The sequence below is a fragment of the Brassica napus genome, chromosome A9 (genome assembly GCF_020379485.1).
Source record: "Brassica napus cultivar Da-Ae chromosome A9, Da-Ae, whole genome shotgun sequence".
Lineage (NCBI taxonomy): Eukaryota > Viridiplantae > Streptophyta > Magnoliopsida > Brassicales > Brassicaceae > Brassica > Brassica napus.
The window spans coordinates 33199470-33223491 of NC_063442.1; the positions used below are offsets into that span (position 1 = coordinate 33199470).

General features: G+C 38.2%; 6 protein-coding genes and 1 long non-coding RNA gene across 8 annotated transcripts; all 7 read right to left on the reverse strand.

The window, feature by feature from the left end:
• LOC125578424 lies at positions 1–3436 on the reverse strand. The gene is made up of 3 exons (XR_007316521.1): positions 1075–3436; positions 617–988; positions 1–447 (listed from the first exon to the last, which is right to left on the reverse strand). It is a non-coding gene; the product is annotated as an uncharacterized LOC125578424 (long non-coding RNA).
• Positions 3437–5434: 1998 nt separating this feature from the next.
• On the reverse strand, positions 5435–8537 carry LOC106367674 (putative receptor-like protein kinase At5g39000). The gene has a single exon (XM_013807501.3). It carries the CDS (start codon positions 8262–8264, stop codon positions 5637–5639), a length of 2628 nt encoding a protein of 875 aa, XP_013662955.2. The 5' UTR covers positions 8265–8537; the 3' UTR covers positions 5435–5636.
• A 1796-nt stretch (positions 8538–10333) lies between these two features.
• LOC106364821 lies at positions 10334–11467 on the reverse strand. Its single transcript, XM_048741069.1, has 2 exons — positions 11103–11467; positions 10334–11028 (listed from the first exon to the last, which is right to left on the reverse strand). The coding sequence occupies exons 1-2, from the start codon at positions 11349–11351 to the stop codon at positions 10501–10503; spliced, it is 777 nt and encodes a 258-aa protein (XP_048597026.1). The 5' UTR covers positions 11352–11467; the 3' UTR covers positions 10334–10500.
• Positions 11468–11677: 210 nt separating this feature from the next.
• LOC106367675 (ethylene-overproduction protein 1) lies at positions 11678–15736 on the reverse strand. The gene is made up of 4 exons (XM_048741066.1): positions 13306–15736; positions 12934–13225; positions 12544–12853; positions 11678–12454 (listed from the first exon to the last, which is right to left on the reverse strand). Exons 1-4 carry the CDS (start codon positions 15294–15296, stop codon positions 12222–12224), a joined length of 2826 nt encoding a protein of 941 aa, XP_048597023.1. The 5' UTR covers positions 15297–15736; the 3' UTR covers positions 11678–12221.
• A 1338-nt stretch (positions 15737–17074) lies between these two features.
• Positions 17075–18632, reverse strand: LOC106402867 (BAG family molecular chaperone regulator 4). The gene is made up of 4 exons (XM_013843683.3): positions 18337–18632; positions 17988–18238; positions 17754–17900; positions 17075–17480 (listed from the first exon to the last, which is right to left on the reverse strand). The coding sequence occupies exons 1-4, from the start codon at positions 18524–18526 to the stop codon at positions 17283–17285; spliced, it is 786 nt and encodes a 261-aa protein (XP_013699137.2). The 5' UTR covers positions 18527–18632; the 3' UTR covers positions 17075–17282.
• Positions 18633–19585: 953 nt separating this feature from the next.
• LOC106367677 (cytochrome c-type biogenesis protein CcmE homolog, mitochondrial) lies at positions 19586–20693 on the reverse strand. The gene has a single exon (XM_013807504.3). The coding sequence runs from the start codon at positions 20588–20590 to the stop codon at positions 19832–19834; it is 759 nt and encodes a 252-aa protein (XP_013662958.1). The 5' UTR covers positions 20591–20693; the 3' UTR covers positions 19586–19831.
• Positions 20694–21190: 497 nt separating this feature from the next.
• On the reverse strand, positions 21191–23842 carry LOC106367678 (ERBB-3 BINDING PROTEIN 1). Of its 2 annotated transcripts, none has more exons than XM_013807506.3 (9): positions 23583–23842; positions 23429–23513; positions 23208–23357; positions 22951–23104; positions 22248–22463; positions 22022–22158; positions 21845–21936; positions 21577–21753; positions 21191–21467 (listed from the first exon to the last, which is right to left on the reverse strand). In XM_013807506.3, exons 1-9 carry the CDS (start codon positions 23674–23676, stop codon positions 21400–21402), a joined length of 1173 nt encoding a protein of 390 aa, XP_013662960.2. In that variant the 5' UTR covers positions 23677–23842; the 3' UTR covers positions 21191–21399. The 2 variants fall into 2 exon arrangements, with proteins under 2 accessions (XP_013662960.2, XP_013662959.2); XM_013807505.3 differs by having other exon boundaries at positions 21191–21470.
• Between the last annotated feature and the right edge of the window lie 180 nt (positions 23843–24022).

The following is a 24022-nucleotide window of genomic DNA, read 5'->3' on the forward strand; positions in this document are numbered from 1 at the left end:
TGAACATTGAATATGAGATTCAAACATTAACATGTATATTAGCCAGAAGTAAACTTAGCTCACTCTCAAACTATGCAACAACTGAGTTTAGTATTTAAGACAGATTTATTCAAGATTCAGAAAGAGAGGAAAGTGAACAAATCTACCTACTGTGTACCATTTTTACTAAGAAGAAAGTTGAGCAATCTTGCCGAAACGAAAGCCCCCTCGCCAAAGGAGTATACATTTTGCTCTGAAGTAGAAGAGAGAAACAACAACAATAGAGCCGTGCTAGAGTTTGCACGTTCAGCTGTGCCTACATGTTTGATTAGCCTGGAAAATGTTGCAGTCCATGGGGACCGATAGAGCCTTCAGAAAGATCTCTCTCAATAGTTGGAGAGTCTTCAGTGTGGCAACGAAAACTTCAAGACAAACTGTCCAGGAAAACTTCATGGATGGATGCTTCATCTATAAAAAAAAATGGCCTTAATCACATTCACCCGAGAACATAAATCAACTATAAGTAGAAGGAACATAGAGACATATGGGAGGGAAGTTCCATTCTAGTAGGATGAGATAGTATTTCATTGAAATGAAAGATCCTAAAGCTCAAGATTTACTGTTTGCGGAAACTCACCATCCCCAACTTGTGTGGCATCCATGGCAGAGAAAAGTAGCATTGAATTTGTTGTCCTTGACGTGTACGTATTTACTCTCAGCTGTGAAATCAGAGGGACAAAACTCTCATTCGTCAAATGAATCATATATAAAAGTGGTCTCTCCTCGTAGATTCCACAGCTTTTGCATTGTGTTGTAGGTTAGTGGCTGATATATCAAAATAAAAACATATATATCAGAGACAAAAATCATAATGATGATAACATTTAAAAATAAGCCAACCTATTCTAATATAGCCACCTCTTATAAAAAATCAATGCAATAATCCCATATCTTCTTATCTGAGCTACAACCAATAAGTGAAGAAAACAACAAAGCAGACATCGAATATCTGCAGGGAAATCACACAGACGTTAACAACAGTTAGTTTTCAATAATCTGAGGAAAATGTGTTAAATCAGCAGAGACGATCCTTACGTTGTCGATTTGCTTGAGATGTCATTAACAGTGAAACTGAGGAGATGAATCAGACTTAGATTCTGGATCTTCCCAGGAATGATTTAATGCGTTAGTGAAGCTGTAAACATAGCTTTCACTTTCGTCTTTCCATCATTCGCACTAAACATGTAAACCACAAGAAAACATGTAAACGCAGATCGATACCATGGAATCATAGACGATTGTGAAACTACAATCCAATTTATTGATGAAATTAGTGAACTCAGAGATGGTGTCAGTGGAGGATGAACACTGATGTATAGTCAAAAGTTCGAAACTTACGTATATCGATTGCTGATAGGCTTGAGATCTACAACTTGGACGACAATCTCAGAGCATTCCGAAGACGAATCAAAGGATGGGTTTCCGTTTGTACTTTAATCGAAATTGAAACCCTAAAGGTGTGTGCGTGTGAGCGATTGAATAGATTTCAGCTGAGAGGAAGAGGAAAGGGTTTTGAATACACAGTAGATGAGATTCAGAGAAGTATAGTTTATATAAACAAAGAACAATGAGAGTGGGAACGCTAACATCTCTGACTTTGTAAGGAGTAATGAAACTTATTAAATGTGAAAGAGTGGGTCGACTTAATTTCAACTTAATGGCAATTTGCAGAGACTACAGAATTGAAGAAGGTGAAGAGAAGAGTCGGTGATCCCTATCGTAGCAGTTGGGCCAAGTGATGGGTTTTTATGAAAGTGGGTCACGTTGAATCAGAGAACTGGGAAATAACTGTCTTCGGTCTTGGAAATTATTGACGTGGCTACATAACGGTTTCCTATTGGTCGATTTAATTTGATTACGTGGACACTCTCTCTGCTTTAGTTATTTAACTTTTAGTATTGTTAGATTGTTGAAATTGATGAAAACTTAAATATGTATTTTCGAGTCATAATAAGTATATGGATAATTAAAACCCAAATTATAACCAAAATCGAATTTAAAACGGGTTCAACCGGGTTATAATATGTTAATATATATCCGAACCACACAGAATAAACCCGAACCAAACTTTTATAATATCCTAATAAAACTAAATTTGTGCTCCCAAAAAATCTGAATCCGAATTAACTCTGAACTGAACTGGTTGGACACTCAAACGCTCGTGCCTACCAATTGTTTTACCAAAAATAATACATAGCAAATTTTCTATTTTAAATGCACCACGCTTAATGGTCCATCCCGGTTAGAGAATTTTGATAAGAGATTTGCACTGAGAAATTCTGAGAAGAATAAGAATCGGTAAACTAATTATATATAATACTAATTTTTCAAAAAAATGTTATTATACATTTTGTGTATAGTTGCAATGTAGATTAACAGAAATAAAAATTTAGTTAATTAATTTAAAAATAATTTTCTTAATTTTTGTTGTCTGAGTTTTTTTTTCTTGGTCAAAAACCTTAGCTACCATTCATTGTCTTTCTCATATCATAATTGTAAGATCATAATAAATATCGTTAAAAAAAAGTCAACAATCTAGATAGCCATCATTTTTTTGGATGTAAATGTTAAGATTCATACCCATTTTTTGAATTTTACATGGTTTTTGGCAAACCACTTATTACAAGAGAGAACAAGAAGAAAGACACAATTAACTATAAGGAGAGATGAACCAAAAATATAGCTGAAGCAGAGACAGAGAAGACACAGTCGCTGAGGGGAAAGACAAGAGCCTGTCACGCATAGCACAATAGATCACATGAAAGAAGGCTGGAGGAGACAAGGACGAGCCGCGGAAAATAGCCATTATTTGAATATGACTTCCTAACATCAAAGAGAACTAGTAAGGAATAACAGGCTAATCCTAAAAAAGAAGGAAAAAAACACGCTAAACCGATTACAAACAGACCTTTATTACAAGATTCCCTTCCCAAACACTTATAAGCGACATATTATTTTTTAAAGCTGACATAAACATATATTTCATGTCTGTTATGACTTATGAGCTGCCCGTAGACCCATGTTTGCATCGGTTGTAGATGGTACATTGGCTGTTCTGCTGACTATAGATTGGGGTGCAGAGATGATTCATTGAAGACTTACATACCGGCGGACGGTTCAAGGCGGGATAGGTTATATAGTTCTTCTGATCCAGCACAAGGGAGACCCAAATTACTTCTTCACCATCTTCATGAACACCCGTGAGATTTTGCCAGCCATTTAGCATATTCCCTGAGGTTGCGACGGCAAGGAGCAGAAGGACGGAAAAAGCTATTGACTTCATTTGTCCAACTATTTGTCTGGCTTTTTTTTTATCTTTGGTGTGAGAAGGGATAGGGAAGATAGATATAATGATAGACTGAAAACTTTGGTTGGTCCATATTTAATATGAACTTAATGGTTGAATTATCAAATGTAGGCCCTAATCTATGTGCTGGAACGCAAGAAAGTAAATAAGTGAAAATTAATATATGATATAAAAAATTATTAGCTTTTTTTGTTTAAAAATATTTTATTGTATAAATAAGTACAAATAAATTATTTTATTAAATAATATTTTTAACAATCATGTACTTCTTAAAAATAAAATAGTAAAAATAGTTAGATAATATTATTTAAGAAATCAGTTTTCTACTTGTCCTTTCATAAACTGAATAAATTATTATAATTACCATTATTATAAAAATGAACTATTATAACCAATACATATGTGGGTCACCTTAATGAAATTTACATGCAATTTCCTTATTTTAAAGTATTTTCCCTTTTTTCGTATTTATAATTTTTTGATAATTGCTAGAATCCAATCTTACGTTAGAAAGGCAAAATCCTACAAAATTTAAGAATATTGTAACTTTTGATAAGTATATACAATGTACGATTTCTAAAAAATATCCTAACATTTTATGCAATTTTTTTTTTTAATATAATTTCTTAATCCTTATACTATTTGAATACCCTCAAATCTATATAAATAAAAAACATTGTTCCTAAATCTAAACTATCAATCTATCACATGTACAAATCAAAATTATCATACTATCGTCCATCATTAGAAAATCATTTTTCATTCATAAAAACCATGTCTTTTCTGCGTAGATAAATAACTTCTATGGTTTCTAATAAAGATCATAATAAAGGGTCGAAATTCATCAATAAAAAAAAATATCTGCCGACAACCTCCAACTTCTAAAAGACGTAAGATTAATTTGTTTCTTTGAGTGTAGTCTATATCGATGAAAACCCAGTTTAAATATTTTGTTTTTATGTGGCGCTTTGTGTTATGCAAATTTCCACCAACAATTAAACGTGGAAAAATATTCTCACTTATAGAATTTATTTACTTTATAAACTATTAAATGATTAGTAGGTTTAAATAAAATCAGAGAAATAAAATTTATTAAACAAATAGTCAAATGATATTACAAACATAAATAGTAACATAAACTAAAAATAATTACTATACCAAATTTAAATCACAGTAAAATTAGAAACATAAATATTATGGCCAAACATAAAAAATACTCAAAAAATTATACATCATATTCATGCCTGCGAAAGACGGGGGTGAGTCACATAGTATTTATATTATATGATTATATATGACCGGGTTAGAGTCATATTGTCAACACAACCATTTATTAAAAATATATTAGATGTTCAAATAAATGAACAAAAACGTAAAAATGTTTCTACCATCAAATAAAATCATCAAATCTATAATTAAAATCAGAGCCTGAAATTTTGAAAATAAAAATATGAAACAAAACAGAAACATGAAAGAAAACTTTTTCCACTCTTCCATATTTAGTGTTCATTAAAGTCATGCTTTTTCGATTGAACACGAAACTTTGTTTGTTTATAAATAAGAATAAAGTTGTGAAAATTTTCCATTAATTATTTTCTATCAAATTTATCATCTTTATATTAATTTAGTGAATACTAAAATAAAACAAAAAGATTAAAAAAAAAGACTTAGAAAATAAGATGTCTGAATTGCGATGTATTGTTATTTAATTATAGTTCAAGTGTTTTACAAATTATATAAGGTTCTTTATTATTATAACATTATGGTAATAGTTATTAACACAAATTTAACTTATATAACAAATAGATTTTCATGTATTATTATAAAATAGATACATATTTACATGTTTTTACTTTTAATCGGTTTTGTTCGGTTTATTCGGTTTAATCGGTTATATACCAAACCATATCCAAATCCTACGGTTTTTATATAATTATATCCATTCGGTTTATATGGTATATACCAAAACCAAACCATATTATCTATTTCGGTTCGGTTCGGTTCGGTTCGGTTCGGTTTTACCATATTGAACGGCCCTAATTGGTGGTATAATATAATTCAATTGAAGGAAAAAAGAAGAAGGAAGAATAAAACGAGAGGGAGTTATTATTATGTAGTGTGTAAAACTGAACACCAAAATACAATTATTTATATAGGCGAATGAATTGACAAATTTTACTGTAAATATGAATGGCATGGGTTCCATTTTCATTTCTTCACATTACCTTATTGACTTTTGAAAGACATATTACATATTCAAAAATAACGTAGATATTACATAGTCAACAATCTACCGTGCTTTGGGTTCTTTGATCTCTGAAAACACTCCCCAACTGGATCCGCTCTTCTCATCACCAGCAAGACGAGCAGAATCATCGTCGGTCGTCGACACACGTCCTGTAGTCTTACTAAACAAATCATCTTCTCCTTCAGTCGTCGCACCTACCTCGTCACGTGTCGGTAGGTCCAGAGACTCCACGCCGTTCTTATTCGTAGCTGTCTCGTGAAGTTGAAGCGCAAACTCAAGCGCCCACACGACGTCGTTCATCGATGGCCGTTCGATACCACGATCTTGAACACATCTCACTGCAATCTCACAGAACTTCTCCAGCGATACAAGAGTGATATCAGCCGTCAGATCTGCGTCAACGATCTGATCGACGGTTCCTTTTTTGTAATTTGACTTCACCCATCGTACCAAATCTGTTTCTTCCCGTGGGACATTTTCGAGTTTGACCGGTCTACAACACACAACTTCGAACAGAACTACTCCAAATGAGTACACGTCAGATTTTTCCGTCAATACTTGACGGCGGTAATACTCAGGGTCCAAGTAACCAAACGAACCTTTAACGACGGTCGAGACGTGCGTTTGAGAGGCACTAGTAGGACCCACTTTAGACAACCCAAAGTCGGAGACTTTAGCTACGTAGTTCTCATCAAGAAGTATGTTGGTCGTTTTGATGTCTCTATGTATGATCATGTGCTTCGCGCCTGTATGGAGATACTGTAGTCCTCGAGCAGCTCCAATGCATATCTCTAACCTCCGTTTCCACGACAACGGGCCATCAGCAACCTTGTTTCTCTTGTAGAGATGGTCTCTGAGTGTGCCATGTGGCATATACTCGTAGACAAGAACCATCTCTTCCTCATCGTCGCAATATCCGATTAAGGAGACGAGATGTATGTGGCGGAGCATCGTGAGCATCTCGAGCTCGGTGTCGAACTCTTTAGCGCCTTGGTTCGATGAGATTTCTAACCTTTTAACAGCCACAAGCGTGGCTCCACCGTCGATTCTTCCTTTGTAGACCGGACCAAACCCGCCCACTCCGACGATTAGCTCTTTCTCGAAATTGTTTGTGGCGGATTTGATTTCCTGGATTGAGAATCTACGGCAGAGATCAGATGGGAGAGATGTAGCCGATCTGGTATGCGAGGACCCAGTGACAAGTGGGAGATGAGTCCACGACGAGTCCGTAGGCTTGCTCGTGTTATCTACACTAAGCTCTATTTTCTTCTTCTTATTCTTCTTTATGATGATGATAGCAACAACAAACATTGCTAGCAAAATCGCAGAACCAACGACTGCCAATGTTATTATAACCAAACTATGCGACTTCTTTTTTCCTTTTTGTATATCCTGCGTGACCGAGTCTGGTGTACGACTTGAATTCGGATTAGGTCCAGCGAGATTACCGTCAGAATCACTAAGCTTGAGAATCTCTAAACCGTTCAGAATAGCGTCGAGATATTTAGGAACAATGGCGCTGAAAGGATGCAAGTCAATTTGTAAATCAGTTCTAAGCTCATTTTCGGAGCCCACGTGTACTAGAACGAAGTCTAGATACATCGGAACCCGAGAACCGCCGCTCAGCTGAATCACATCCATCTCTATCTTCGCCATCTGCTTTCTCAAGAAGATGGAGAAGACACGTTGTCCCGGTTCGGTTACTTCAGGTAGAGTCTCACAGAAATGAAGCCTAACGAGGTAGGTAAACCCGGCATCGACCGTGAAGAGCCACGTCAAGTTGAAATTCAGGTTGAGTAAAGGGTTGTCGACGTTCCCCATCGTACGATACGTCTCGTACACGTCTTCGGGCGCGACGTACGCGGGAGTTTTGTCTGTGTAGTTTATCTTCACATCTTCTACCACCGGTCTGATTCCTGCATTCTCACTGAGGAAGAAACCGTCATCGGAGAGCCATCTTCGGAACATCCCCGTGTCGCCCACGTCTTGTCCGGCTACGTTTAAGCGGTAAACGGTCTCGAACGACGTCGTGTTGTCGATTTGGTATTCAACGTCGCTGCCGACGTTGATTACTCTATCGTCAAATCCTCCCTTGGAGTAAAACCCATCAGGCATGGAGACAATCTCGATTCCGTTAACGAAAGCTGGCGAGTTAGCAGACGGCGTGAACGTGAGATTTAACGTCTGGTGAACAGGAACGATAAACTCTTTGATCAAAACATGTTTGGAAGCAGTTACCGTTAAGCTAGCGCTGAAGTTTTTCAAAAGAGTGAAACCGTTGACGGTGACGGAGAAGAAGGAAGCGACGGCGTCGAAGCCCGATTCGTACCGGGTCGGGTAAAAGTACAGCCGGAGATATTTCCAGCCGGGGGAGACTGGAAAACTGTAAGTGAAGTCCGATCGGAAAATCCGAGCTTTCATGTACGGCACTTGAGGAACACCAGATTCTTGGAAAGATGCATCTGAAGAGAAAGAGGCGTTGACTGCGTTCGACGACAGAGTTTGACGATTCTCCGCCGTCCATTTGCGGCCAGTGTTGTCTGTGTTATCGGAGGTGGCGCCGCAGTTGAAGAGAAATAGATCCGTGGGATCGTACGCCGCCGTTGCTCCTTCTCCGACGACGGCGACGGAGAGTAGAATGGAGAGAATTAGGAAAGCTTGACGTGACATTGGAGTTGAATTATTGAAGGATTGACGGAGACGAAGATAAGAGTATATAATTGGAGTCAAGCCATTGGTGGTGAGTAAGTCTACGGGTCAACCGTTGACTGACTTTTCAAGCAAAAGTTTTTTTTTCTAAGAGCATCATTATCCCTGAAACCCACTTAAGGGTTTCTTAAAAAAATTTTTGTCTGATTAAAAAAAAATTAAATAGCGCACCAATCGCTGGCTGCCACATGTCGGTGGACCCGCAAACAGTACAAAAAACCACCACAATCGGTCCTTAATTCATGACTTTGGGAACTGGTTTTTATGGTTTAGTGGAGTTCACACATTGTTTTTTTTAAAGAAACTCCCTTTTAAAAATCCCAATAATGCTGCTCTAAGGTTTCCACGAACTTTCTACAATAATTTTATCAGAGCTCATTTCGCAGTAGTAACTTTATAAAATTAATATTCAGTATAATAATAAATTTTACCAAATTCTAAGTTTCTTTGATAAAATAATAAAATAACTGATTCAAAATTCTTAAATAAACATATAGTCTCGCTAAACCATAAATTAATAATTATTATATATTTTTTATCTAGGATAAATCTATCAAAAACATTAGAATAAAGACCGTTGGTTGGAGGAGGGTCAGTTGACCCCTATGAAATCTATAAAATTTTAAGTTTAGGCTTGTTATTAATATTATTCTTTTGATGAAATGGTTGAAATATCTCTTATTGACCTCTATGACTTGAGTTCAAGTCTCATGCATGTCTCTTTTTTCTCTAATAAATTAATTTTGATCTCCATAAAATTTATATCTAGCTCCGCCACTCGAATAAGGTTTTTTCAACAAAAAAACACAAAAGAATAAAAATGACCAAAATAAGTTTTATTAAAAAGTTAAAGATTATTTTACCATTACTTCATAGATATATAAATATAATAATTATTTAAATAAATAATTAATAAAAATTATTATTTTTCAATAATAAATTTTTCAATTCAATTTTTTTTTTCGAAAAGCAATTTAAAAAAAAAATCTTCAGAATTTAGTTTTGAAATCTGAAAGTTCTTTTTGAAACTATTTAAAATCATTTATTTAAATCATAAATATTAATTTTAAGAAAATCTTAAACTACACCTTCAAAGTTCAACCTCTCAGATCTATACAATAAGTATATATTAACTAATTTTATATGTATATTACCTTTTTAATGAAATATTTTGGTTATTTTAACTTTTGTATACAATATTTATGATAAAAAAATTAAGTGATATCTTAAAGAATTTCTCTAAATAATATGAGACAAATAGGTGTATTCTCATTTAGTGCATGCATGTATATTAGGAATAATACAAAAAATGAAATATAATATATGGAAATGGAAAACAAAAATAAAGAAAACAATGCAAAATGGTATTAGACGATATAGAAACTAGAAACATAAAGTATAACAATCATTTTAACTTCAATAATATATATAAAGAAACATATACATGCATATATATATATATATATATATATATTGTTTGTAGATAAGATTTCATTTATCATTGAAGCTTGACATATAGAAAAATGTTTACATAATAAGCTCTCATATTATATATAATATATATATATATATATATATATATATACTCGCATATTATATATTATGTTACGTCAAAATTTAAATATGTCTATTTATTTTAAGTAGACGGTTATATTTTATCACATCTCTATGTAGCTTTTTTATTAAAAAAAAAATTAGTTAACATGTTTTTTATTAGTTGAGTGAATCCTTAGCCAATACTCAAATCTCTCGGGGGTAGAAATCACCATATTATTTTTACAAGCTACAACGACTATGTCTCTTAAATTGTTAAACGTTTTAGTGGATCTAAGATAAAATTCATGTATGAGACCTATGAAATTAAAATAGAATGCAAAGCTACTTGTTTAGTATTAGATATATTTGGATAGGTGCACGTCTTACCGAATCAATGAACATGAACAAAACAAAACAAACAGAAAGAACCAATCAATCAAAACTGAACCGATCTGTAAGCCTATTTCAATATATGATTCTTTTTTTTTCTAAAGAACTTTAAAGTATAGCTTTGATTATTTATAAATAGTAATACATAATTTTTCTAAATGTAGATGCATCAATTTTGGCTTCAAAGCCTTATTTTTGTACATAATGTTTTTTTGTTTAGTGTTAATAACCATCACACTGTCACAACAATATAGTCTAACAACAACTTCAACTAGTTATCTTTTGTAATAAACTTGGTTTGCAAGTTAATGTGGGAAGAGGGAGAAAATGTGTCTTTGACGCCACAAATCCTATGCTTAGTGCTCCAAGGCAGCAACACATGCAACCCACAAGCCTTTGGTGAAAAACAAGATTGCCTCACTGTTGTACTCAAATAAGAGAGTCTATTCTTCCTCCTCTGGCTTGCCGCTGATGTCACGGCCGCTAGAGCCGCTGCATCAGGCAGAAACCGCTCTATTATGTAGCTTGGTGACATGTCTTCGCTTCTCTCTGTGCTCTCCATAGTTAAGTAGCCGTTCGAGTCACCTCCTCCGCTGGTTCCATCATCCGATTCCGTAACGCTATCTTTTGGTTGTTCGACCATGTCTATAGCTTGCGTGAGTGACAAGACATCGACCATGTCTCGGTCCCTATGATGAAAATGTTCATGATTGTCGCGTTTCGTCAAACGCAACAATCTAGCTGGTGTTAGGCCTTCACTGGCACCATCAAAGTCGTTGTCTTCACCATCAACGTGCATCTAAAACCATTTGAGATAGAGTTGATTAAGATGATTAAACATGAAAAGTTTATATAGTCAAGAGAGTAACAAACCTTCAATCTTCCTGGAGGAAGTTTGAGACGTGGTGTCTCGGATTCAGGGTCATGTTTCAAGTGAGACATGTTCTTGGGCATTCCAGGAGTAGTTTCCCAACAGAAAGGAACAGAGGCTTCAGGACACTGCCCTGGTACCTTCTCTTGGTTGACATCATGGCGTTTGGTCGACAAGAAGGGAGCATTGAAGTTTAGCCTCCGAGATCGGTTCATATCCATCATTTCTTCAATAGTAAGAAACAATATCATCTGGAGTTGGGCAATGATGTTTCTTGTTTGCAAATCCCAGAAGACAAAAGACAAAGCTGTCTTGCACACTTATCCTTTTATTTTGTTAGCTGAAAGTTGAGATTTAATGTGAAGTTGTTATAAGTTTTGAAGCTTTCTCGTGTGTTCAAAACCGATATTTGTGGCCTCTTTATTGTGCTCACAAGCGAGAAAGCTCAGAGGTTGAGAAAGTTAAGTCTGGTACTCCAACCATGTGGTTATCTAATCTACCATGAAACTAAACATTAGCTTTTACACACACAAAAAGCTAAAACTAAAACTAAAACTTAGGATTAGAACCAAGGAAATGATCTTGCAGAATGTATATTGAATGAATAGTCTCTCTGTTTTCTTGTTTCAAGAGGATAAAAAACACATCCCTGGATGCTTAGAGAATCAGTACAAGAAATATGTAAAAGAAAAAGTTGAGAAAGTTACAGATACAATTACATAATCCCAGTAAAAATAAAAATAAAAATCAAAGAAAGAACCAATAAACACATCTCAGAAACAGGACAGAAGAAGAAGTCCAATTTCACCAGAGGTAAGTTCTCTTCTTCATGGTTTCCTCTTTGGCCAGAAAACGTTTTACCTGTAGCAGCAAGAAACACTCTCTGCACTACTATAGTATCCTCACCACCCCCAATAACCAAAAATTAAAGTAAAAAAAAAAACAGTATAAAAGTTTCTATTTACATGGCTATGCTTTGCTTTTTTATGTTTGTTCTCTGTTCACTCAAACCAAACCTTTGTTGATTGCTCAGTTTGCAGTAGGAAATGAAACAGTGTAGAAGCATACCAGGAGGGAAATAAAGAAGAGATTTGCCCACCAAACAAAACAATAGTTTTGTTCTACTTTTGGTCGGTAGTATTTGCTTCACGAGCTTTGTGGTAGAGCTCGAGTGTATCTGTATGACCTGGATCAATACACAACGCTGCTTCACAGTCTTTGATGGCAGATGCTCCTTCTCCCATTGAATCATAGAACGCTGCCCGTAAATGTAACAGCTGCAGATCTGGTTTAAATGATATCGCCCTCGAAAGCTCCTCTATGGCTTCATTTTCTTTGTGGTCATCCATAAGAACTGCAACCAAGAGTTCACACATTAAACTAAAACCACCAGATAAACCGTAGAAGTATCAGTTCCGGCACTGAGATTTGTTATTAGCATACCTGCAGCTCTGTATCTATAAGGATAGGTACGGAGAGGGTCTAGTTGTGTTGCTAGGCTAAGGTCGCTCTGTGCCATCTCACGGTCACAATATTCAGACCGCTTCTCATATGCCGACGCATTGTTCTGAGCTTTCTCTATTAGCTTTGTCATCTCGTCATAAGCAGCTTTACGCTGGTTTTTCAGATGATAAACACGTGCAAGACCTTGGTGTGCTCGTGTGTGCTTGATGTTGAGCGCGTTCGTATAGCAATCACCTGCAAGATCGAGCTTCTCACAATCCACATACACGCTCCCCAGATTGTTCAAAGCCTGCAAAACAAACAAAAGTTCATGATACTAAACCATTCATATACCATAAGACTTAGTTGGATGAGCTTTTTTATACTTACTTGTCCCTTACGAAGAGCATCTGAGGGGCAACGAAGTGCTTCTTCAAGGAGCTGGATAACGTACTCTGCGGACTTTGGGTCGAGCGTAGAGTCAGCAAGAGCATAAGCTTTGAGGAAAAACGCTTCGAAAGATCTTTGCGTGGAAATAGACTCCTCAGCCTTGGCCAGAGCTTCCTCGCGGTGGCCTGTATCATACAATATCCATCCTTCATACACAAGTCTCTCATGCTTAAGCTTCGAATGGTTTCGAGCCAGCCTTAGACAACGCATTGCTGCCTTTTGACAATTTAGCCTGTACAAGCATTTGTTAAAATCAATAACGGTCTCTAAGACAACTGCTAGATCATTAGCAATGAGAGAGGATTATAATACCGTAGCAGAAGAAGAGACTGTCTGAAACGCAAAAGACTATTCCCTGGATCATTTGCAAGCATATCATGAACAACTGCTAGAGATCCAATATCATCAACAGTAGACCAATGATCAAACAGCTGCATCCAGCAATCAGCCTGGCTCCGCTGCTGAGCCAGCGGGCGTAGCAGCTCCACCATATGATCAGCATGGATTTTCCCGTTAAACATCATAAAGTTCGGCTCCAATGTCAAAAGCGCTCGAATATCTTTCAAAGCCCCCTCGTAATCCTCCTTACCTATAGATATCCACGCCCTCATCTCCAGACAGTCAGGAGAGGCCTTGAATCCAAGAATCTTGTTCAACTCCGAGATGGCAGCACCAAACTGATTCTCCTCCACCAAAGCCACCGCCCTGAACTTGTAAGGGAACGTCAAAGTCGGGTCTAACTCGGTCGCTGTATCCAAATCAAGCAGCTTTTCTTTCCCGCTGCAATACAAAGACCTCTCCTGATGCATCCACCCAGTAGGTACGTGATCCGAGATGAGCGAGTTGATGATCTTATAAGCCGAGTATCTATGATCACGCTTGAACTTAGACCTAGCAACTCCCACCAGCGAGTAAAGATGACCAGCCTCGACCGCCGTGTTAAACCATCTCTGAGCATCTTTATACTCTTTCCTCTCCAGCATCACCACCCCTAACTGGTGACACGCGAGCTGCTTCTCCCAACTCTCCACCGCGCATTCAACCAAACGCTCCAGAATCATCACAGTGGTGTTAGACTTCATATCATCCTCCATAGCAATCTGGCTCAAAAAGAAATACAACTTAAAAGAAGCGTGTCCAAGAGACGCCAACCTCTCCCTTCCCTCAACGCTGCAAAAGATCTTTATAACATTCGGATTATGCATCGAGCTCGGCAACTCTCTCAGAAAAACCTGGAGACAAGCCGCCACAAGAAGGTACGCAGACTCTTCTAACCCATACTCAATCAACAGCATCGCCTCGTCAAGCGTCCCAACGAGATGCGCCAGATGCTCATCGCAAGATGACTTCATCTCATCACAGCAGAACCTATTCGCGAGCTTGAGGAGCTCCAAGACTACATGAGGAGGGAAGTCATCCAACCTCTTGGTCCTGCTGAAGATCTCAGCAGCTCTCATCCCTTCCACGGAGATTCCATTGTGCGTGAAGTTGATCGTCCCTCGCTTCATTTCGTTAAACCCTCCGTACAACATCGCCTTGAACGGTCTTGACAAAGAAGCAATCTTGTACCTCACGCAACGAACCTCCTCGTCGCCTATACAAAAGGACATGTCGTAGTCCAACGCTTCCTCAGAAGTGGAGCATTCTTGAACCTCATCGGAAGCTCCTCCGGAGCAGAGACACGGATCGTAAACCGTTTCCGGATCATACCCGGTGACAAGAGTCGCCTTAGGGCACTCCAAGATTCTCCCGCAGCAATCCATAGAGGTCGTTCCGATGAGCTCATCCTCCCTCCTCTCGAATCGAAGCCAGGAAGACAACACGACCTTCGCGTGAACGTCAATCGCGTGCTGCCGAGACGATCGGAGACTCCGCCGGAAAAGCTTCGGATCCGATAAGCCTTTGAAGACGGCGCACTGCTCCAAGTAAGCTCCGGATCTCTCCGATTGATCGCAGTTGTCGATCCGACGGTAGACCTGAGCCATCTTGTCGACCAAGTCGGGGAACTTCAAGGAAGGATCGATCCGAGGCTCGAGGAGATCTGTTAAAGGGAGGCCGAAAGGGAGGAGGGATTCAGGTGAAACGACGACGTTTGCTTGAGGGTAGGTTCGGCTTGATTTGGATCGGATTGAGTTGACGCGGAGGTGGTCTTGGAGGTGTTGGAGGAACTTGTCACCGACTCCTCCGGTCGCGTTGTTATTAGGTTGTGGAGGAGGAGGGGGTGCATAGACTTGTGCGCCTTTGCAACCTTCTGCAAGATTTAAACTTCGCATTGTGGTGAATAGATTATGCTGATGCTGCATCCTTCAATCAAGCGTAAACTCAGATCGAAATGAACATAAATTCGATTTCATAACCGCTTAATTTTTGAAGATCTGAGGATTCGATCAAAACAATAGAAATCAAAGATTTACAATTACGCCAAGATTGGATCACGGAGTCCGTGAAACCTCTAATCGAGAAAAAAAAAAGGAAGTAAAGAAAAATTAATTTGTATTCACTAATTTTCACGAAAGACGGAAACTTAACGGAGCTCTCCTTCTCCTTCTTCTTCTCGGAGATGGTGTTTTTTTTTTTTTTTGCAGTGCAAGTTTCGTTTTTTTTTTGGGGTTTGTTGACACTAAAATTACGAAAAATTCCGTAAAAATAGAGATGTGTAATTGGAGGAAGAATCTTCCTCCTCCGTTCGATCCTTAGCTCTCTTCTTCTTCTCTCTCTGTTTGGTCTTTTTTCTTTATTGTTTTTTTTTACCCTTCGTTTCAGAGATGCGTTCTAAAATTAATTTGTGGCACCTTTTTTACTCTTTTACTTTTGTCCTCTTGCTAGTTTATTTCCATTTCTTCAATTTTAATCTTAGGTTATATATAGACCTTATCTACTGCCGTTTTTCTTTATTTCTTTCCTAGATTTCGCGGCGCTTTTTTTTTACTTTTCCAAAAGTTGTAAAATATTAATTACTAAAATATTTACTTTGATTAGTTTATTTGCAGGATATTTTATTATTTTTACCAACAAATTAAAATTGTAGAAAAAGCCAGGAACTGTTTTGATTGTCCAATAAATACAACAAACAAATCTATAAATCAGTTATCAGTTATAATCCGTTGTATAGTTTTTCATTCTTCAACCACGTAATCCTTGTAGTTTGTCTACTAGTTGGCCATACCTGTATTAAATTCTGAAAAAGAGCCATCATAAATCTGTCAGTATCTTCCATATAACAATTTATCCGCAGAGATTCGTTGTTATCATATGAACACATAATCTAGTCATTTATCCCCCAGTATTCATTTGTTTGACGCTACCACATACTGGTGTGGGTGTCCATAAAACAAGACCCAATGATTTACTGTAAAAAAAAAAATTCTCAAAGCCAACCATATTATTTACTATCATCGAGGATTTTTAAATAAAATAATTTTCCTGACAGAACATATAAATAAAAATGAATTATTATATGTGCTGTTTGATAGCCGGCAAATAGATTATGCCAACCAACATTGAGCGAGCGGCGAAGTCATGTCAACACGTTTTACTGTTTAGTTTATGATTAAGGAAGTAAGCTTATTGAAATCTGCATAATAAGACGCTATGATTAAGTCTGATATTGCTGGTTTGATTTGGCATAAGAATTATTATTATATACATAAATATAATTCCTTGGAACATCTATAATTGAGATGAGATGAGAATGAAGAAAACACATAAGGTCATGTGGGTGAGACAGCTCAGAATGTCGTTTTAGTTAAAGAGGAAACTTTTCATCCAGAAGCACGGATCGTACTATTTACACAGTTTTGTACATTACCACCACCAAAATCACTTGTCTATTTCCCTATGCCCCCACCTTCTATAATTTAAGGTAGGCCTGCGGGCGGATTCGGTTTAATTGGATTTGAAGAAAGTCTATTGAACCTAACCGAATAAAATTAAAATGGATTAACCCAATCACTCAATAGTCAATACTCGTTTTCATTTCTGACACAACCTTAACACCAAGATGTGTATTTTCCCGATTTGATCATATGTAATTGAATTTTACAGTGAAAGTTAGAGCATATGGGAAGACAATCCGAAAATCTAAAATCGAAACTTGAACTGAACTTCATACAAACCTCAGGCGTACAAAAACATGTATTCAGACTCAGACACTGAGAGATTTATAATAACATTCCAAGGATCATAAAACCAATAATTTTTCTTAAACATTTTCTCATTTAACAACAGTAATAAAAAGGAACAAGATAATTTTTTTATTTATTTTTGGATACGTAACAATAATAAAATGGTCAGTCAAATTTCTCCCAGTCTTGAGTTACATTAGCAGAAGGAGAAGCTGGAGGAGGAGGGTTCAAACTTCCAACACCGTTTCCGAATGTTTCCCACTCAGTGCTTACGGCTGCAGCTTTGCTCTGATCCACAAATGGGTTTGAACATCTCCCCTTCAACGTATCCACAGCTTCCTGCAACTTTTGCACTCTACGAACCTGCAACACAAACCCCCGCCCCCAATCAAATCTATATCCCTGCTCGGTTAACAACTAAATATAGAAAGAAGAGACTGTATCATAACATAACCAAAGTCTCTACATTTTACCACTAACTGAGAAACAACTATAAAAGAAATCCAAGTGTACATCTACTAAAGTCTACATTTAGATCATTGCAACTCATCCCAAAGCCACATAGCTCACAAGTACTGAGATAAAATATAGTTTATGATACAGACAGGTGAAAACTGTACGAAATGTAAAGCTAACCTCTGCCTTTCGCAATACTCTAGCTTCTCCTTCTGCCTCTATACCATCCAATTTAAGCAACTGCCTCATGAGAAGCTCAGCAGTCATGTCAAACTCCTCCACCGCAACTTTCGTCCCTCCATTAACAGAAACTTCCAAAGCAACAACCTAATTTTTTTTCAAACCACAATCCTTCATTCCCACTTTTCCTACAAGTAACAAAACCAAAAAAGATTGCATCTCTAAAACACTCACTTTATCCGAGAGCTTATCGATCTCTCCAGAGACAGCTTTAACTGCAGCAACAGACTTAGCCATCTCTTCAGTCATCACTGGAGGCTGTTCAACTCTCTTATTAGGTTCCTCCACAAGGACAACCTTAGACCCATCCTTAACACCAGAAGCTTGCAGTTGCTCAGCATCATCTTTCTCAACTCCCCTGAACAAGATCTTCAGATCAGCAGCCTCTAATCCAGTTTTCTGGACAAGGGCTTTCTTCACATCCCCTGTTTAAACCACATCCAGAGTCTAAAGATCACAACTTTAAATTTTATTAACACAAACCCAAATAAGGAGTTTTCGTTTGTTCATTTGAGGTTTTTACCGAAAGTGGCGTTAGCAGAAACGGGAAGATCGTGGTGCGAGGAGCCATGGGAGACGTTGATCTTGATGGTCTGAACGAAAACGGCGGGATGTTGAGGGTCGGAGGAGGAGGGAGAGTCGTCTCTTCGTTGGACGAGCATACCACCAGGTCTGACTTCCCACTCCGAATCGTCGGTTGAGTTATTCATCATCGTCGTCGGAGCAAGTAGAAATGGGATTAAACCCCCCTTTTCGAGGTCGAGATTAGGGTTTTCACCTCTTCCTTCTTCTCAATGTCATGCGAATTCTCCACATCTACGGGGGGTTTTTCAACTTTTTGCTCAACTTTGGACCACAAACCAAAACCCGGTTCTAAATTTAGTAAACCGGACCAGAAGGAACGGGACGGTCGGTATATTGGTCGTACACGTTAACTGATTGTTGGTTGATTTGGAATTGAAGCAAAAGGAATGGCTCCTAGACAGGACTGTGATGGGGCGGCATAACCGCCACAACACGTGGAGTGTTCAAGAAAAAGAAGAATCATCATGAGCAAAAAAGAGAGCAAAGATATTGGAAAAAATCATGACTACAAATAGTATTTGTCAAATACTATCAGCTGAAAGGGACTGATTGAACCGGAACTGAGTTACCAGGAAGGACTTGTCCTGTAACCGAACAGGGTTCACTGTCTGAAACAGAGTAGCAGGTAGTGTAATGGGTGGGTTGTCCCATATTTTAAGATGGATCAAGCACACAGTATCACTCAGGGAAACGCAATGGAGCTAATGGAAGTTGGGAAAAGCAGCGACAAAACCGAAGTGGTTTCAATCCCATTCCATATTGTCTTGTTTTTGATGACTCGAATCATAAACCATCCACAATCATTTTTTTCATTGCATTGAAATTTGAAAGACCATCCCAGGCCATGAGATGCAAATTTGAGTAACAATTGATACTACAACTGGTGATCAAGTACCACGCCCAAAGGGGTCAGTGCCAAGAAAAAGTGGCCAATACCTTATAATACTAAGGCTAACAGATTTAATATGCAATTCTAGAGGCAATAAACTTTTCAAAAGTACAAACTTTGAATTCTTCAGAGCTAAGAATTCCTAGCTGGAAAATAAGAGAATGAATGTTTAACAACAAGCTCCACCATAACAGAAAACTCTGAAAGGTCACACAGACGCCTACTTTGGTAATAAGTTTCTGATACTAAGCTTCACTAGGTAAATCTAATCTATGTGCGAAACAACAACACATCCAAAAACAACACGAGGAGCCAAGCACTCCCTCATGAAAGTGTTTACTTTATTTGATCAAATATAACAAGAAAACAGATTAGCTCAAGCCTTGTGGAATCAAACAAAGCTCTAGTTTAGTGTAATCTCCTTCCTCCTCCTATTTCTCAAAAATACTCAAAATCAAATCAATGTTTTCCAGAAACAAAAACATCCCTGATACTCCGGAATCTATAACAATCAATTATATTTCATAACATGAACAATACCCATCTAAGAAGCAACCTTAGCAGCTTCTTCACTCGCGTGATTAGCTTCAATAATCTTCTTATTCTTCTCAATCGCCGCCGCAACCTCCTGAGGCATATACTTCTCATCATGCTTAGCCAAAACCTCCGTGGCCGAGAAGAAACAATCAAGCCCCCTCGCCTTCCCGGAGACAGGCTTCGTCGACACCTCCTTCCTCACCTCATCACTAAACGGCTTGATAAAACCTTCCACCACAACAGAGTGGCCTTCCCTGAACAGATCAGGCAACGAGCCTTTGTACCTCACCAGAATATCCGTGATCAGATCCGTGATCACGAACTCCATCTCCTGAGACGCCGCGGGCTGCGCGACGCTGCCTTCGAGGACGAGGCCTCCGAGCCTGAACTTGTTCTTCGTCGGATTCGCCGCGAATTTCTCCATGGCGTCGGAGGGGGTTAGGTAGAAGACGAGCTGGTCTTGGAACTGGTTGAGGACGATCACCACGAAGCCCGCGATGCAGCTGAAGGTTAGCGCGTAGGTCCAGAGGCGGCGGTTCTGCATCTGACGGGCCTTGGCTCCTATGTCGATCTTCTTGGGCCGGGTTGGGCCGCGGCGGAGGGTGGAGAGAGATCGGAGGAGGGTGGGGGAAGAGATTCGCGAGAGATCTGGTGAGGCGGTGGTCAACGAGTGGAGTATTGGTTTAGGAGATTCGAAGATTTGAGGATGCTTTGGGATAGATCGGAGGATCTGAGAACTCCGACGGAGCAAGAATCTAGCCGCCATGTTCTCGTGTGGGAATCAGATTCCGAGAAAGTGCGAGAGGTTTATGGAGAAAATGGCCACAAGCCGCCCACTGACTATGGACCACGTCACGAAACCTCTGCATGGTTTAGAGGGTTGCCTGTATCGACTTATTTTGACCAATATTTGGTTAACATAAGCACAGGCCGGTTCGGTTCGAACGGTTCTTTGGTTCAAGTAATTAAATTTTTGATTAGTTTTAGTTTCAGTTAGATTATGATTTAATTTTTTGTTCAAAATTCAGATAATCTTTGTTAAATTTAGTTTTCCGTTAGTTCAGTTAGTTCTTTTCCGAATTCATACATAATTTTGGTTTGATTTGGTATAAATTGGTATGATTTAGTTAGATTTTCTTTTTAAATGAACAACCGATCACCGAACCGAATCAATATACGGCCGCAGGAAATACTGTTAGTTACAGGCAAACTTGCAAAATAAGAAGCATCAGGTACAATCAGTTCAATATTAATTTAAAGCTGGGTGACTTGTTGCCAAATTAGACAGAAATGAATTAGATCTACTTTGTTGGCTACGAAAAACTATAACTGAAGGCCCTACGACTCTTTGACTCAAGACTGAGAATGGCACGGTCAAGACCTAAGTCGATCATAACAATGATGATGAACATTCAGACAAGTGTTTTTGTGCAAAAAGACACAAATTGATCAAGTATTTTCCTGCTCTGTTTTTTTTTTTTTAACTCTACGAAGAAACACTCTGAAACTCAAACATTACAAAGACCTGAAAGGTCCAAAAATTCTTACGAAAGACAAAAGAGAAATAGATCTCCTTCATTCTTGAGCAGTGCTACTTGCTTCCATTGGCTCAGCCTCAGTTGAGGCCTCTCCTGCCTTCTTCGCTGCTGCAAAACACACAATCATAAGCCATCATAAATCTTTTTTTTTATCTCAAACATCAAGTAATGTTGATTAAATTGAGTCTGCAAATTTATGTTCTTAGTTTCATACCTTTCTTCTTCTTTCCACCACCCTTCTTCTTCTTGATACCCAAGGCTAACCACCCTTTGATCTCAGGGTCATCGACGGTTTTCGTAGGTTGAAGCTCTTGAAGTGCATGTGAAGTGATCCTGTCTGATCCATTTGGCATCAGTAAAACTGTGAATTTAATCTGGGCAACAAAATCACCTGTTGAAGAAACAAAATACACCATGAGTCACGTTGTCCAAATTTATCTATAATGGGTTTAATGGAGCGAAGAACTTTTTATCATCCTTACCAGGCTTCTCGTAAAGAACAGGATATGGCTGTAGATGACCATGGTTCACACACTCCACAAGTCCAAGACGTGCCCTCTTCTCCTCAAGTGATCTACATTTATCGTATTCCCAAGCAACATTAATAGGTGCATACAATATTAAAAAGATATAAACAGCTTAACAAGTACAAAAGACACCTTGCAGTGAATGGCATATGGGGGAACTTCTCTTTAATCTCGCTGATTATGAATCTGGAGGCCTTCATCTTCAACTGATAGTTAACAGCCGCATCCTTCTTGTAAACAGTTGTTTGCTTCTCGTCTATAAGCTTTGGCTGCAAATTCAAAAGAGTATGAGAACAATGGCAACTGAAGAAGCTTTGCAAATTGGTCATCAAGATGAAATCAACAAAGAGCAATTTACCTTGCCATCACCAGTGCTTGCCACAATATCTATTGCATAGACTTCATTCTCCTCAAACTCAGCATCGTCAACCCTCGTTTCTGGAGTGGATACACTTAGGAAACTCTTGCTTGCATCTATCACGTTTTGTTTCATCTGGTGGGAAATAACCCCTTCCACAATTTTGCAGTCATAAGCTTCAGCCACCTTCTGAATAGCTTCAGTGACAGCATGGTTCTGCCACAAGAATAAAAAATATATATTCAATTGTCTTGCTTGCAGCTCGTTGTAGGAATGAATAAGAAACAACCAAACTCAAAGGCAGTAACTTTTTACTAATCCCAATATCAGAGTAACTATGACATAAGAGCCTCATGTGGATGTGAATCCATAGCATTCTTAGTAAATATTCATCCTTGGGGAAATGTAAATGAGAAAACTATCCAGACTCAGCAAAACCAATATTTTCTTCCAGAAACACAAGAGTGAAAAAGAAAACAAAAACAGTAAGATCTATTGAGCAAAGTTGCTATCACTAAACCTACTAAAAAATTAGAATTAAAAAAAGGTTCCCATCAGAGTAACTATGACATAAAAGCATCATATGGATGATAATCCATAGCCAAAAAATAAGTGTTTCATCATCTGGGGTTTGCAAAACGTTATCAATCATTCAAAAAACAACCAGCTTATAGTTCCAACTTTAATGTAAATAACTGGTTACCTTCTTCCCAGGACGTACGAGCCTCAAGGCAACTTCAGCGGCAGTATTAGCAGCTGCAATAACATCAGCTTTGCGTCCAGTAACAGGTCCTTCTTGGATAACATGTGTGTGTGCAACAAGTGCAATGAACCCATCAATATGGCATCCCATATCACTGAAATGGAGAAACGTAAAACAACAAATTAGATAATAAAAAACGGTTTTCAGACAAGAGTGTACTCAATACAGACAAAACACAGAAAGATATTGCTGCTTACATTTTGACCATATCGCCCTCTTCCAACAAAGTCTCGTCGCTGGCGAGGGGAGAGAAATGACCAACAGTGTTGTTAACGGAAACACATGTGGGAAACGCGACGCCTCGATCAATCTTCTTCTTGGCATTCTTGTACATGCTCCCTGCTTGCCTTTTTTTTTTAACACACACACATAATATGAGAGTCATGACATCTTTATGAAGATGAAAATAAATACTAACTCTTTGATAAAGGCGTCTCCTTTCTCGCAGATATCGACAATCTTTGCTTTTGGCTTGCATTCAGCTAAGACCACCTGTAACGCCTCTGCAATTTCCAAATAAAAATCATTTTAAAATCGAAAACCTTAGGGACAAAGAGAGTATGCGTTCTTACTGTTGACAATCTCAGCGGCGCTCTTGTACTTGGTGACGACTTCAGGGGAGGTGAGATCCAGCTCCTTCTCGTCTCTCTCATCGTCTGAACTCATCTTTAGCGGCTCTCGAGGATTGACACAGGAAGGAAAACGTTAGGGTTTAAAGAGAGAGGTGTGGTTTGTGTAAAATGAAATTGGTGAGAAGCGCAATGAAGGTGGTGGTGGCTCAAATAGCAGCACTAGGGTTGCACTTGTTGTTTCATCTCTTCATGACGACGCCGTTTTAGATGTAATAAGTCCCTCTTTTTGTTTATACGCGTGGTAGTCTTTTGACTCTAATGCGGGCCAAATAAAAGGGTTCTGGCCATTTAACATGTACGTAAATGGGTCCACTAAAGGTGAATGTTAAGTGCTAATGTAACGCGACTAGCTAGTTTACTTCGTCTGTAATATAACTTCA

Coding starts and splice junctions, on each gene's coding strand:
- LOC106364821 (XM_048741069.1), bottom strand. CDS start 11,351: ATGATATTGTTTCTTACTATTGAAGAAATGATGGATATGAACCGATCT. Junction 11,029..11,102: donor TTCCTCCAGGAAGATTGAAG/GTTTGTTACTCT, acceptor AAATGGTTTTAG/ATGCACGTTGATGGTGAAGA.
- LOC106367674 (XM_013807501.3), bottom strand. CDS start 8,264: ATGTCACGTCAAGCTTTCCTAATTCTCTCCATTCTACTCTCCGTCGCC.
- LOC106367675 (XM_048741066.1), bottom strand. CDS start 15,296: ATGCAGCATCAGCATAATCTATTCACCACAATGCGAAGTTTAAATCTT. Junction 12,854..12,933: donor ATGCTCTTCGTAAGGGACAA/GTAAGTATAAAA, acceptor TTTGTTTTGCAG/GCTTTGAACAATCTGGGGAG. Junction 12,455..12,543: donor TTATAGATACAGAGCTGCAG/GTATGCTAATAA, acceptor TCTTGGTTGCAG/TTCTTATGGATGACCACAAA.
- LOC106402867 (XM_013843683.3), bottom strand. CDS start 18,526: ATGATGAATAACTCAACCGACGATTCGGAGTGGGAAGTCAGACCTGGT. Junction 18,239..18,336: donor TTCTGCTAACGCCACTTTCG/GTAAAAACCTCA, acceptor TGGTTTAAACAG/GGGATGTGAAGAAAGCCCTT. Junction 17,901..17,987: donor TCGATAAGCTCTCGGATAAA/GTGAGTGTTTTA, acceptor AAAAAAAATTAG/GTTGTTGCTTTGGAAGTTTC.
- LOC106367678 (XM_013807505.3), bottom strand. CDS start 23,676: ATGAGTTCAGACGATGAGAGAGACGAGAAGGAGCTGGATCTCACCTCC. Junction 21,937..22,021: donor CATATGCCATTCACTGCAAG/GTGTCTTTTGTA, acceptor CGATAAATGTAG/ATCACTTGAGGAGAAGAGGG. Junction 21,754..21,844: donor TGTTCTTTACGAGAAGCCTG/GTAAGGATGATA, acceptor TTTCTTCAACAG/GTGATTTTGTTGCCCAGATT.
- LOC106367677 (XM_013807504.3), bottom strand. CDS start 20,590: ATGGCGGCTAGATTCTTGCTCCGTCGGAGTTCTCAGATCCTCCGATCT.